The sequence below is a fragment of the Medicago sativa genome, chromosome 3 (assembly GCF_051527215.1).
Source record: "Medicago sativa cultivar Bolivia chromosome 3, Bolivia_mono, whole genome shotgun sequence".
NCBI lineage: Eukaryota > Viridiplantae > Streptophyta > Magnoliopsida > Fabales > Fabaceae > Medicago > Medicago sativa.
This window is the reverse complement of record NC_140751.1, coordinates 27,976,949-27,991,214: the sequence shown is the minus strand read 5'-3', so window position 1 is coordinate 27,991,214 and position 14,266 is coordinate 27,976,949. Positions and strand designations below refer to the sequence as shown.

Here is a 14,266-nt window from a genome sequence, read left to right as displayed (position 1 = left end):
CACCATCGGCCACCATCAACCTTCCTCACCACCATCACAAAAATTTTCATCCTTCATGAAATCATCCAAATTTAACCATAAATAGGTCCCTTGTGGTGCTACTATAAGAGTTTAGCAAGCAAAATTCATCCTTCCCCTCCAATAGAAGTAAACCGCCCTTCATTTAAAAAAAAAAATTCCAAATCATCAATTCTCACTCCAATCCATGGGAAATTGTTTGGAAGCTTGATTATAGGAGTAACCATGAAGTATTAAGCCATTGGTACCTTTGGAAGAGACAAGAGCTTGGCTAGAAGTTTGGAACTTGAGAAGGTGCCACAAAGTGTTCAAGAGGAACCTCCACAAGATTGTGAGTCCTTTATAGTTATAACTCTTCCTTTTGGGTAGTTGAATTATGCTATATGACATGCTAACATGTGACATAGAATAATTGTGACATAGTTAGTGTAGTTATGTCATAAGCTAGGTACCCTCACTTGTTGTCCTAAATGACTCTTTTATGTTGGTGATTATGATGATGAATTGTTGATGATGAATTTAGAATGGTAATTGTTGATATAAGTGATTACACTTGAATTCATGATTTTGAGACGAAATTCGTATGGTTTTCACTGGCTTGTACATACTGCTGTATGATCCATAATCGGGTAATAATTGGATTTTTTGGATTCCTCATTCAATTGCCTACAGTTTGGATACAAATTTCGTATGATTCGGATTAGAAACGAATTCGGAAAATGCAATTGAAGTTGGTAAAATCCTGCTGGAATTTGGTTACGGGTTTTGGGACAGGGCTCCACTAAAACAGCAAGAACTTTCTCTCTGTAACCTAGAATCAAGTGATTTTTAATGCTATGGTTAGCTAACAAAATTCCGGACGTTTTGACACCAGTTCCATGAATTTTAGACCAGTATTGAAGTCTATAGGTGACTTTGAAGTTTGGGGGCAGAAGTATAAATTGTGCCGAACTATGAATTGTAAGTTGTTTTGATGTTGGCTGAAGAACAGAAGCTTAGCAGTGGAATTAAGGACTGAAGAATGACATAAAAATGGATGCTTAAGCTGTTATAAAGTTGCTAAAAGTGGTTGAGGTGAGTTCCTTTAGTTAGAAAACCCACCTTTGGGTAGTAAATTATATCATTAAATTGCTAATGTGTGATTATGAATTATTAGAATAAGTTGACAGAATTATAGCATGACTATTATGCCATATGAATGGTACATTTGAACAAAATAAATATGAGATAGTAGAATGATTATTTCCGAATTAGGTATCCTTATTAGTGTATTCTGAAATCTCTTTTATGTTAATAAGTATGTTTATGCTAGTATAAATGTTGGAGTGAAATTCTATCAAGACAATTGATGTATATAATTATAGAAATGATTTGAAAGAAAGTTTGAAAAGCAGCCTATGAGTAACATGCTCATAGTGAATTATAGAAAATCCCAGAAGAAAAAAAAAATGGAAATGAGTAGAAAAATTGAAATGAGTAACATGCTCATAGAAAAAAAAAAGAAAATTGAGAAAATCTCCGTTTGCTACAACGAAGAGATAATGTGGTATATTTCCGTTCGCCACAACGAAGAGATAATGTGGTATATATATTTCCGTTCGCCACAACGAAGAGATAATGTGGTATATATTACCGTTCGCCACAATGAAGAGATAATGTGGTATATTTCCGTTCGCCACAACGAAGAGATAATGTGGTATATTTCCGTTCGCCACAACGAAGAGATAATGTGGTATATATATTTCCGTTCGCCACAACGAAGAGATAATGTGGTATATATCTCCGTTCGCCACAACGAAGAGATAATGTGGTTTATGTACAAATAATGAGAAAATAATTTATATTGATGAGATATTTATATTGAGTTGTATAAATGAGAAAATAATTTATATACTTTATTGATAGTAAATTCATATCATGAGATGCGATGATAAAGTATACGAGAATGTGTCAAAATTTCAGTAGCTTTGTACTTTAGAGAAGTGTAGCAATATGAAAATTTTGTTTGGAATGAATTAGCTACGAAGCAATATTTTATGGGCATTTTACTAATCGTTGGAAATGAGGAATTTTAGTTATGGAACTCCGGCTTGGCTAGCCGAAACTAGTTGTTATCGGAAAGGAACCAGAGACATACTCAAATAAGTATGTCAAAGTATAAGCTATACTAGAATACGATAGATTTGATATATGTGTTTGTGATTATTATGTTTATGATTAAAGTATGACTATATTTATTATATGATCAAAATAGTATTTCAGATAGCGATTTTAGTTATCCCTTGATCGCTCAGTTATGCATAATGAAATTGTATACACCCAAAATGGGTTGAGGTTAAAAACAGATGGCGATCCTTAGGTTCTCCAAGGTTGCCTACAACCTAGGATAGATGGAACTCACTGAGACATCTTGTCTCACCCAAATCCCTTTTATTTATTTCAGATGTACAAGTTATTATACGATAGGATGACTCGTGATGAAGAAGCAGAAGTAGCTGGACAATATAAAGTACACGTCAGTGGTACTATTTATGAGTTAACAGGTGAGAAATTCTATGATTTGTTCAGAGAGTTTTTATTTATTGTAATTTTAATGTACCCGATGTCGAGTTTAACACTCATGCTAGATACCCTAGGTAATTTTCTAGTAGGGGTGTTACATTTTCATATTGTGTGCCTAAGAAACTTACCATCTCATAAAACAAGTTTAGGACTTAGAAACTTAAAAAATGACATATACAAAAACAAAAAAAAAAAAAATTTGTTTGGCTTGTAAGACTTTTCTCAATGAAGAGGAATGCAGACAATTGTTGCCGTCTTAAAGAATAAACTGCTTGTGAACATTCTTGGCTTACTTATACACTTTCTTAAAGAGAGATGAGATGAAACTGGATCTTAAGGTCTCAACCAGGATCAACTATATGATTTTGAAGAAATGAAACTGTTTATTTATGTCGGAGAGAGGAAGTTGTATTAATTTACTTCCATTGCAGTTTATGCACACACATTTCATAAAACAACTATATTCAACAAATGTTTGTATGAATATGAATATTTTGATTCAATAACAACATGGATTCTTCTACTTGTTCCATTTTTTAATGCTTCATGTTACACATGCGCATCCGTAACATGAAACACGTCTTCTGTTCCACATGCTAGCATGCTAACAAAGCAGTGGAACAGGATTTCCAACCGTATCCTACATTCTGAAGCATATGTGCATTCACTTAAAGCCACAAATTAAGAATATTACAAACCCTACTGTACTGTACACTATCTGACCATATCATGCAGGTTATGAGGAGACATACAAAGATCATGCAGCTAAGGCAACCATGCATTTGGCTCCTCTCAAATAAGCATTTTTTTTTTCAATTCATCAAGTCATCCGAGTTTCATCCACTTAGGCCTTGATCTCCTGGAAAGATCAAATAAGCACATTTCATTGATTAGCTCCAAAGACATGATTGTCAAGTTATTATTGATGTAGAAAATGTACTTCAGACAATTCCATTTAGATTCCAGTTTACAAAAACAGATAATTCTAGTTATGTTCACAAGAAATCACATTCCATAACAATAAATAATTTGCTACAGCTAAATAATCGTATCTCAAAGAAGGTTACTTCAAAAAAAAAAAAAATCATATCTCAAAAAAGGTAACCCCTTCTATAGAAAAAAATTAAAAGAATGATTTAAATTTATTCAACAAATGTGCATAAAATTTGATTTCATTCGATCTTTACTAACATAGTTTGTTTTCCTCCTCTATCTAATTTTGAACTCAATTCTTTGATCTTTATGAAAATACAAACTCTTTATGATCTACGCATGAATTAATATATATATTCTGATCTTTCATACAAATTCCTACTTTTTAATTTTTCTTAAGGAACAAATTTTGAGTTATTAGTCATAAATTTTACAATAATGTAATGCAGGTGATTACGCCAGGGACAGGCGATTGAAAAGAAGGTGATGAAGCAAAGGCACTGTTTATCAGAAAGATTAATTGTGCTTCTCCTCCGCATCATCCAGCACAACTTGAAGAGTGAGCAGTGTTGTTTTCAGCTGTCTCAAGAGTGAGACATTGAGCTTGGTGTTTTTGATGTAATCAAGAAACTCTTTTGAAGCAAGTTTCTCAACTAAGGTCTGAACAGTTGCAGAGAGAAAAGCACCTCCTATCATAGTTGCAGCCATCTTCTATTGCTACTGTTAAAGAAAATCAGCAAAGAAGTTTGAGGGATAGTAGTGATAATTGGCAGTAATGAGCAAAGACTCAAGAAGACGGCCTTTTGACATAGAGTAGCACGTGCTATTGTAACAGTAACGGGAGACACGAGAAGAGTACGAATTTTTTTTCTTCTACCCCTATTACCAGAAAAATATATGTCTGATCCTAGTTGAAAACAATTGATCAAAATGACCCTATTCTTCATTTTGGATGGCGAGCAGAATCAATTTTCAACAATTCCTGCAAGTTTGCAGGCTTTATTTCTGTATGTTCTCCATTTCAAATGGAGAGCAAGGATTTTTATTTATTTTTTTTCCTATTCTTCTTTTCAAATGGCGAGCAAGCCATTTTTAGTTTTTTTTTTTGTGTTATATTTTTAAAATAGCAACCAAGCCATTGATTTTTTTTTGGTACAACTTTTTGTTTTTGTTTTTTAGGTACACTTTTTTTGTTTTATCCAGGGAATTAGCCACTTTAGTCCATGAATAAGAAATGAGTCGTCACTTTAATCCTTGAATGCAGATAAATTGCAAAATAGTCCCTGAATGTAGACTATGTTAGTCAATTTAGTCCCTGAATGTAGACTCTGTTAGTCACTTTTGTCCCTGAAATTGATCAACAGAGTCTACATTCAGAGACTATTTTGCAATTTCTCTGGATTCAGGAACTAAAGTGACTAAATGTCATTCTTAACCTTTTCATATGATTAAGATTTCTAGGAATAATGTTTTGGAAAATGTTATTCCTGTAATTGTAAATTTAATCCTTGAAACAAACACACCTAAAATAATTGTACATTCGGGGACTATTTTGCAATTTATCTGCATTCAAGGACTAAAGTGACGAATCCCTTCCGATTCAGGGACTAAAGTGACTAATTCCCCTTTTATTTTTGTCTAAAAATATATGACTGTGTACACTCTCTAGTTAATACGGTCTTTACGCTAAAATAATCTTTCAATAGTAATTCTTTTCAAATACTCCTTCTGCCCCAATTTATAAGCAAAAAACATAAATTCACACTTATTTAAAAAACAAAATCATAGTAGTTTGAGGTATAATTTTTTGTGTTCTTCCTGAAATAAGTTTCATGGAAAGATGTAAAAACAATTTTTATTGGTTAATGATTATGAAGAGAATAGAAAGGAAAACAAATTAAATGCAATTTCCATTTAATTGTACTTTGGAAAAGATGATTTTTTTGAAATAACATAAAAATTGGTATTTTTTGCTTATATTTTGGGACAAAGAAAATGATATTTTTTTGCTTATAATTTAGGACGGAGGGAGTAAGGATTAAAATGATACTAATAATTAAGTATATTGAATGACTAATATGACAATATTAATGAAGCATTAATATCAAGAATTATTTTGACTAACGAAGTGGACAATCAATGATTATTTTAAAATTTTGATACACTAAAAGACTATTATGCTTACTTGTTACATATTCAGAAATCAAAAAGACTACTATCCTTTTTTTTTTGGTTACAACCATGTGAAAAGAAATTAAAATACCTTCTCTTCAATTTTTTATTTTTTTTTAAAAAAAAAAAAAGGAACTTCATTCATATGCTAAAAGAATCATTACTTTAAATTTATTCTCCAATCCAGGGCATTTCCCATTTTTAAGAAGGACATAAGATTAAAAGATAAATCAAATAAATCAACTATACTATAGCTTAAGGGCATCAACCCAATTTCTAATGAGTACAAAGCTTAAGGCATCAACCCAATTTTGGTATTCCAACTTCCAACAAAACAATTGCTCCTCTGTCGATCTTGGACATGCTCTTAAAACTTATCATGTTACGGCAAATTACATTTGTTGCAAATAAGGTTTGACTTTTAATTAGGGGTGGCAATATGATCCATGATATTCATATTCATCCAATCCATCCATTACAAAATCCATCTAATCCATCCATCAAACAAAAAAAAAATTTCATGGATTGGTTTGGATCCGTCCATTTAAAACTATGGATGTATTTGATCCATCCATCTTATTTTCAAAATCTAATGGATCACCTCTTTAAAATAAAAAAGTTCAATGGATAACTTCAAAAAATATTAATTTATTTAAATAATTTTATTTTTGATTATCACCTTTTTTTTTTAACTAAACTATTTTTTATAATTAAATCATTCTCAACTGCTTCAGTTTGCAGAATGAATTTGGAGATGATTGATTGTTCCATACTGACTTCAGATAGATGCCATAATATATTATTCCTTTCCACTCTATTCTATATAATCTAACAATGGCAACAAATATGTAAACAATCCAATTAGCACACACGAGTGTTAGGAGTGTCAATTAGAAATTAAAATAGGGAACGAAACCTGTAAAGACATTCAAATTTATTCAACAGGTTTATAAAAGTGTGTAAACAAATTAAAATTAAAATGGAGATCGCAATAAGTTGTTTTGCATAAATAAGCTGTTTCGAATAAGTTGTTTTTTAAAAAAGAGATCCTAATAAGTTGTTTTGTATAAATAAGCTGTTTTTTTAAAAGAGATCATAATAAGCTGTTTTGCATAAATAAATTGTTTTTCAAAAGAGATCGTAATAAGTTGTTTTGCATTAATAAGTTGTTTTTCAAAACAAGATCATAATAAGTTGTTTTGCAAAAATAAACTGTTTTTTAAAAAAAGATCGTAATAAGCAATTTAAAAAAATAATACAATTTAAAAAAAAATAATACATTCTGATTTATGGATCGGATGGATTATCCATCTATTAAAATCTAATAATGGATGGATTGGATGGACTTTATTCTAATTGGATGGATTTGATGGTTTTTTTGAAGGAAAAAAATAGTGGATTGTAATGGACCAATGGACCTTTTTTAATCCATCAATTAGAATTCAAATCCATATCCCTCTGACAACTCGGAGGGGTGATTTTTGGGTCAAAATTGACCCTAAATCACCCCTCTGACAAGAAGAAGAAGAAGAAGAAGAAGAAGAAAGGGGTGACGGCTAGGTTTGAGAGAGAGAGAGGGGGGGGAGAGGGGGGAGGGAGGGAGAGAGAGAGAGAGAGAGAGTCACATATATGGTCAATTTTAATTGGACAAATGATAAATTATAAACCACATGATTAATTACTATAATATATATTGTAGACATTAAAAGTTTTATAAAGTACTTCTTTCGTCTGTCCTTGTGAGTTTAGTTCAGTTGGTTAGTACAATGCATAAAAAAATATGCAAGGTCCAGGGTTCAAACCTCAGCTACTACAAAAAAACAGTACTTCATCCGTCTCACAATAATTGTCTCTTTACCATTTTTTCTTTTTCTCAAAATAATTGTGACTTTAGAATACCAATGCAACATTTATTATTTTTTTTACTAGTATAACCTTATTTATTTATTCTCATCCAACTTAACTACTTCATTAACTACAATTAATAAGGATGTTTTAATAAAGGCAAATGTTAACTTATGCCCTTAAGGCACAAGTTAAGAGATTAAATATAGAAACATTTTATTGTAAATTGTGCATTCTATGTTTTAGAAATTTAAAATCTTATGTTTTCAAGACAGAAATTATGTTTTACTTCCATTTTTAGCTTCTTAACTTGTGCCCTTAGGGTACAAGTTAACACAACCCTTTAATAAATGATATTAATTTTACCATTAAAACCAACACAATTAATCATTTGTTTAATAATCGTGCATAAACGACTATTATTTAGAGAGGGGAATACGTTAACACTCATAGTCAATGTCACACAAGTATTTCCCCTCATAGTCAAACTCAAAATCACTTTATTTAAAGTAACTAATTGATTTGACTTGTCAAGGATCTAATTCAACTTCGACACCATCATTCGAGTTTAAACTCAAATCTTACAGTTGTGTATAAGTTTCATTGATACTTGTCACTTATCTATAAACAAAAAGATGACACCGATTCACTTTATTTTTGCAAGTCCAATTTTTTTGTCAAATTATCTATATCATCATTATTTGTATAAAGACAATTAAAAATTTAACTAATGTTTATATATCGTATTTTTACCAATTGGTTGTTCTGAACATTTTCTTTTTCTCTGTGGATGGAGCTTCTTCACCCTTCTGCTACGTGTAAAACAATTTCATGGTCTTCATCCATTTCCTCAACAGCGCCCCTAACCTGTTCGACCAAATTCCCCAACCAAAACCACTTCAATTCTTCTTCTTTTCGCGTTCACTCATTGAAACGCTCTTCCAAGCCTTCATACGAAGGGCTTCAGAAGGATCCTAGGAAGGACTTATCACGCATTCTTCGAACTGAAGCTGCTATCAGAGGCGTTGAGAATAAAGCCAAGTCATGGAAGCATAAACAGCTGTGGCCTAAGGCTGTTCTCGAAGCTTTGGATGATGCTATCAAAGGGTATCAGTGGCAGAATGCTCTCATGGTTGGTTTGGTCCTAATTTTGTTTTATTTTTGTGAAATTTTTGTTTTGGATGTAACCCTTTACTCTTTTGAATGTTTTTCTTTGGTTTGGTTTAGTTGATTTTTGATGGGTGGGTGGCTGAACTTTTTGTCATGTGTAAAAATTTATTCATTGATTACATGTTTTCACATAATAACTATATATAAGATAACTATTCAAAAAATCTAGAGATTCATGAGTTGGATAGATATACGATATATGCGTTGTTTTATTCATGCAGTCGACCCCACTTAGTAGGATAAGACCTGGTTACATGTTTTGACAATTAATTGAGTTTAATAGAGATGTATTACCGACATCAAATGAAAACTTATTGATCTGTATACGATCTGAGATGACGGCCGGAGTAGGTGTTGTATGGTGGAACACGGTTGTCCTTCACTGGAGTGGGGTGGTGTACATCAAAGACTTCAACGCTCTCAAGGAGGGTTTTCGGAATTCAGTGGTTTTCCATAGAATGACTTGTGTACCTTTCTTCAATGGATGAAACCCTTTTATATACGAGGTTCATATTTCCACATGAACGTGAAGTTGTTAAGTGGTTGTGCCTTATGTAATCCGGAGTGTCATCTGATTGTAATCAGAGGGCTCTGATTAACTCTAGGTTCTTTTCTTCTGTTTCTCGGCTACATATTGGATTTGGTGGTCCATCTTTGGACCGAGCGCCTTGTTGGGACTTTATGTCCTGGGATTGGAGCTTGGCCCATCCAGAACACTTATGATATTACCCCATAAGTTGACTTAAAACCACAACTTTATAAATAACCGCAAAATGCTGGAAACTTATTCGACATCAGTGTAAAACTGGTCTACATTGACAATGTATGTCATCTTTTCTCTTTAATTTTCGGATTGAGTCAAATACAACGATTCATGTATGTATGAAACTTCTTTGAAATGATTGAATTAATTGAGATTTTTTTATGTAGAGTTGGTGGCTATTGGGGTTTTGGATTTTCTTGATTGACTCTTATTTTTCTAGGTAAATTAAAAAGTATGTCAAGATGTATAATCTGTTGAATGTGTTCTTTGGCTTGGTTTAGTGGATTTTTTTTTCGAGTTGGATGGTGAAATGAAATAATGTGAGTGAGTGGACTTAGTGTCATATGTATTTATTCATTTTCATGTTTTGATGATTAATTTTTGGATTGAGTGCAATGCAATGATTCATGGGTTATGATGCTGCTTCTAAATGATTGAATTGGGTTTTTTCGGTCATGTAGAGCTGATTGGGATTATGGTTGTCTCTTTGTTTTGTTGATAAAGTGAAAAAAACATTTCAAGTGTGATATTCTATTCTGGATTTTGGAGTGTCTCAACAATGAGCTGTGCCATTATGCTTTGGTTTTTCTCTCTTCTACCTTCCATTTCTGCCTGTGACCATGGAAAGTCTTAATTTGACTGTGTTAGGAAAATCATGAATTTGAGACAAAAATTATGGACTTCTAACTTTAATGTTGGTTTTTTTTAGTCTGCTCAGTTTCTAATTCTACTCTCATATCCTTGATTCACTCATTCACCTACTGATACTTGCACGCGTTCATGCAAACATAAGCAAAACTAGCGACACTTTGGGACATATCATAGTTTATGATGTGAAACATGACTAGATTTTGTTTTAGGCCGCAAAACATGACCAGAATTGTTTTAACATTCAGTTTTGTCTGTGTAACATGATCAATTTCCTTCTGCAGATTTTCGAACTTCTTCGAAATCAATATTGGTATGAACCAAGATGCCAGACTTATACAAAGCTGTTGATGATGCTTAGCAAGTGCAAGCAGCCTAAAGAGGCTAGTCAGCTCTATGAAACCATGTTGTTTGAAGGGCTTAAACCTACTGTTGATGTCTTCACCGCTCTTGTAAGTGCTTATGGTCAAAGTGGTCTCTTTCGTCACGCATTTTCTACTATTGAAGATATGAAATCAGTTGTTGATTGCAAACCAGATGTATATACATATTCTGTTCTTATAAGTTGCTGTGCAAAGTTTCGTCGATTTGATTTAATTGAACACGTTCTTGCGGATATGTCATATTCGGGCATTGAATGTAACAGTGTGACATATAATTCCATCATCGACGGATATGGCAAGGCTGGCATGTTTGAGCAGATGGAGAATTCATTGACAGATATGATTGAAAATGAAAACTGCCAACCAGATGTTTTCACGCTGAATTCTTTGATAGGATCATATGGAAATGGTGGGAAAATTGATAAGATGGAGAAGTGGTATGATGAATTTCAGCTAATGGGCATAAAGCCAGACATAAAGACATTCAACATGATGATAAAGTCGTATGGCAAAGCAGGCATGTACGATAAGATGAAGAGTGTGATGGATTTCATGGAGAGGAGGTTTTTTGCTCCGACAATTGTAACATATAATACCGTAATTGAAGTTTATGGCAAAGCCGGAGAAATTGAGAAGATGGATAAATACTTCAAAAATATGAAGCATATAGGAATGAAACCTAATTCTGTAACGTATTGCTCGCTTGTCAATGCGTATAGTAAAGCTGGGCTTATTCGCAAAATTGACTCAATCTTGAGGCATGTAGAAAATTCTGATGTTGTTTTGGATACTCCCTTCTTTAATTGCATAATTAGTGCCTATGGTCAGGCTGGCGACTTAAAAAAGATGGGTGAGTTATTCTTGGCAATGAGAGCAAGAAAATGTGAGCCTGATAGCACCACCTTCACTTGCATGATCCAGGCTTATAATACCCAAGGCATGACTGAAGCTGCTAAAAATTTGGAAACCATGATGATTTCTGCCAAAGATAGCTCAGGTATGTTGCAGTTTCTGCAATCATTTCTTTGGTGCAAATTTTATGTTTTGGCCCTATTCTGCTTGATGGAAAAATGCAAATTTTATGTTTTGGCCCATTGCTGTTGAAGCATTGGCCCTCCCGTGCACGACAATTCTTGCTATCTTTTCCTAACAATTTTGTCGCGGTGAAATAGTCCTAGGGAAGCCAGTACATGTAGCTCTCTTTGTCTATAATACCTATTTTAAGCGATAATAATGCTTCAAGAGTTTTTCTTCAAGTACATTCTATCACGTTTGTACTTTCTATTGATTCTTTTTTCCCATGAATGATATTTATATTACTGACACTTTTGGATTAACAGATACTAAGCTGATTGGATGCTAGCATGGCCAATTTTGATTGCAGACTACACAGTTCTATTCAATCAATTTCCACGTTGATTCCAACATGGAAAGATTTGTATACTTTAGAAGGTAAACAGATTCTTCTTCACTACATCGATATTTTGGGAGAGTCTTTCTTTACCTGTCAATTTGGTAGCTCTATACAGCTAAAATTTCTTATTTTTTAGGGGGTAAATGTTGCCCAGAAAATAGGGTAGATTTTCCAAATTGGGACTGGAAAAGAACCTGTTGTAGGAGTACCATTATAAATGGTACAAGTGAGGTAAGTATTAGAGTTTGAGTTGGGCCTAAATCAACTCTACAATATTGGCCTGTAAGATGAAGACGATGAAGACTGACAATCACATTTTCAGACCATATCTCATCCCAGTGTGAGACTTTTAACACACTCCTTTCACACTCAGGACTGGATATCTGGAGCATGACCCGAGTGGTCTGATAGTTGTGACCCAATAGCGGGTGGCCCAACAGATCGTGGATAAGCTCTGATACCATCTTGTAAACACATTTTTTTGACACTCTTAACGCACATAACCTTACGCCTAAGACTGATCATCTAGAGCGTCACCCGAGTGGTCCAATAGTAGTGACCCGATAACGGGTGGCCCAATAGATCGCGGATAAGATTTGGTACCATCTTATAAAAACATTTTTAGGTCATATCACATCCAATGTGACAATCTTAACACACATACCTTTATGTCCAGGACTGACGATCTAGAGCGTGACCCAAAGGTCTGATGGCAGTGACCTGGTAGCAGATAGTCTCAAAAATCTTAGATAAGCGGTGATACCATCTTAGAATTTGGGTTGTTCCTAACTCAACCCTACAAAACTGACTTGTAACGGAAGGACTGCCCACCACTTGTGAACACTTTTTTAGGCCACATTTAATCCAATTTGAGACTCTTAACGGTAAGAATGAAATTTCAAAACATTATTTTTGGATTAAGGTTTGCAAGTCTAAGCTTAGAGACAAAATATAGGCGGAACTCTATTTTTTCAGTTTTTCTTTTTGACTGGATGATAGGGGCCTCCCAACTGAAAAACAAACAAGCCATAATTTTAGTGTTGGAGTGTCATTATAGATACTCCTGTTAGTTAGAGCATCAGCTTGAACATTTTGAATTTTGTGTAGAACGCGAGAGTTTTCTGTTTTAAGTAGCGTTGATTTTACAGAGCTTCTGTACCGAACAAGAAAACTCTTCATGTTGACATTTACTCTAAAATTTCTCATTTATGTTTTTCTCTCATATTTTAATGTACACCACACGTAGCCTTGACTAGTAAATTTATGACTTTTTTTTTGCAACAAGTATATATGTACTTTTTTATATACAACTTTACTTATTAATGAAAAAAAAAATGTCTAAATAAAAATAAGAGTTTTAACTCAGAGATGACAATGCAGGGTAATACTCTGAGTTATTAAGTTTTAACTCAGAATACAACTTTACCATTGTAACACTAGATATAAATATTCTGAATTTGGAAATTTATATCTGATCTGCAGGGTATTTATATTTTGTTCTAACTCAGAGATGACAATGATGGAGTGCACGTTGGACTAAATGCATATTTGGATTGATGCAGAATCACAGTGTTCTACCGTAATTTTAGCAAAGGCTAAAACTTTAGAGCTTCAACAAAATTATGGTGGCACCGTGGTTCCAAACATGCACCAAGTTACTAAACGTTGAATTTATTTATCACAATCCAAAAAGCAGCATCAACCAAACTCAAAGTGTCCTATTGGTTCACCAGTATCCTATAATGCAATAGATTCACTCAACCCTTTGGTGGTCCATTCTTGTGGGGAGTAATCCAAGTTTGCGATGGTTGATGTTTTGTAGTCTATGCAAAATCTAGCGACCTTCCTTACCATTTGGTTGCTGGCTTGATGCAAGCCAAAATTGCCTGTGGGGGCGCTGCTTTTCCCCATCTCTGGCTATTAAAGAAACATGTGTTTTCAAAAGTGAACTTTTGGACAGTATATATTAGTGATTTTTCTAGATGTAGATATCCAAACATAAAGTTTTTCCCTTACTATGGGGTATTGTATCTCACCATGTCCATGGAAATATTTAAATGAATGAAAATGTAAACCCTGAAATGCTGAGGCTGAGGGTCCTGCTCCTGCAATTAGCAAAATTTTAAATCGATTCTTTATTGATATTTTTTCTGTATCATTAGTCTTTGTTAGGCAATTTTGAGACCTAAGTTGATTTTTCTGTATCATTAGTCTTTGTAAGGCAATTTCGAGAGCTAACCTAATTGGTCCAATGTGATTGATGATTTTAATTTCACATATTAGTTAGGAATTTCATTAATTTTATGGACTAAATTGTTTGATTCGTATAAGTTTAGGGACTAATATTATCAATCATAT

The 14,266-nt window shown here is 33.4% G+C and overlaps 1 protein-coding gene across 2 annotated transcripts; it reads left to right on the top strand.

Annotated features, from left to right (window-relative positions):
• The first annotated feature begins 8,297 nt into the window (after window positions 1-8,297).
• LOC146936892 (LOW protein: PPR containing protein) lies at window positions 8,298-14,052 on the top strand. 2 transcript variants are annotated; one of them, XM_085751458.1, is made up of 4 exons: window positions 8,298-8,662; window positions 10,396-11,491; window positions 11,835-11,946; window positions 13,391-14,052. In XM_085751458.1, exons 1-3 carry the CDS (start codon window positions 8,321-8,323, stop codon window positions 11,855-11,857), a joined length of 1,461 nt encoding a protein of 486 aa, XP_085607584.1. In that variant the 5' UTR covers window positions 8,298-8,320; the 3' UTR covers window positions 11,858-11,946; window positions 13,391-14,052. The 2 variants fall into 2 exon arrangements, with proteins under 2 accessions (XP_085607584.1, XP_085607585.1); XM_085751459.1 differs by lacking the exon at window positions 13,391-14,052 and adding an exon at window positions 12,585-12,603.
• The last annotated feature ends 214 nt before the right edge of the window (window positions 14,053-14,266 follow it).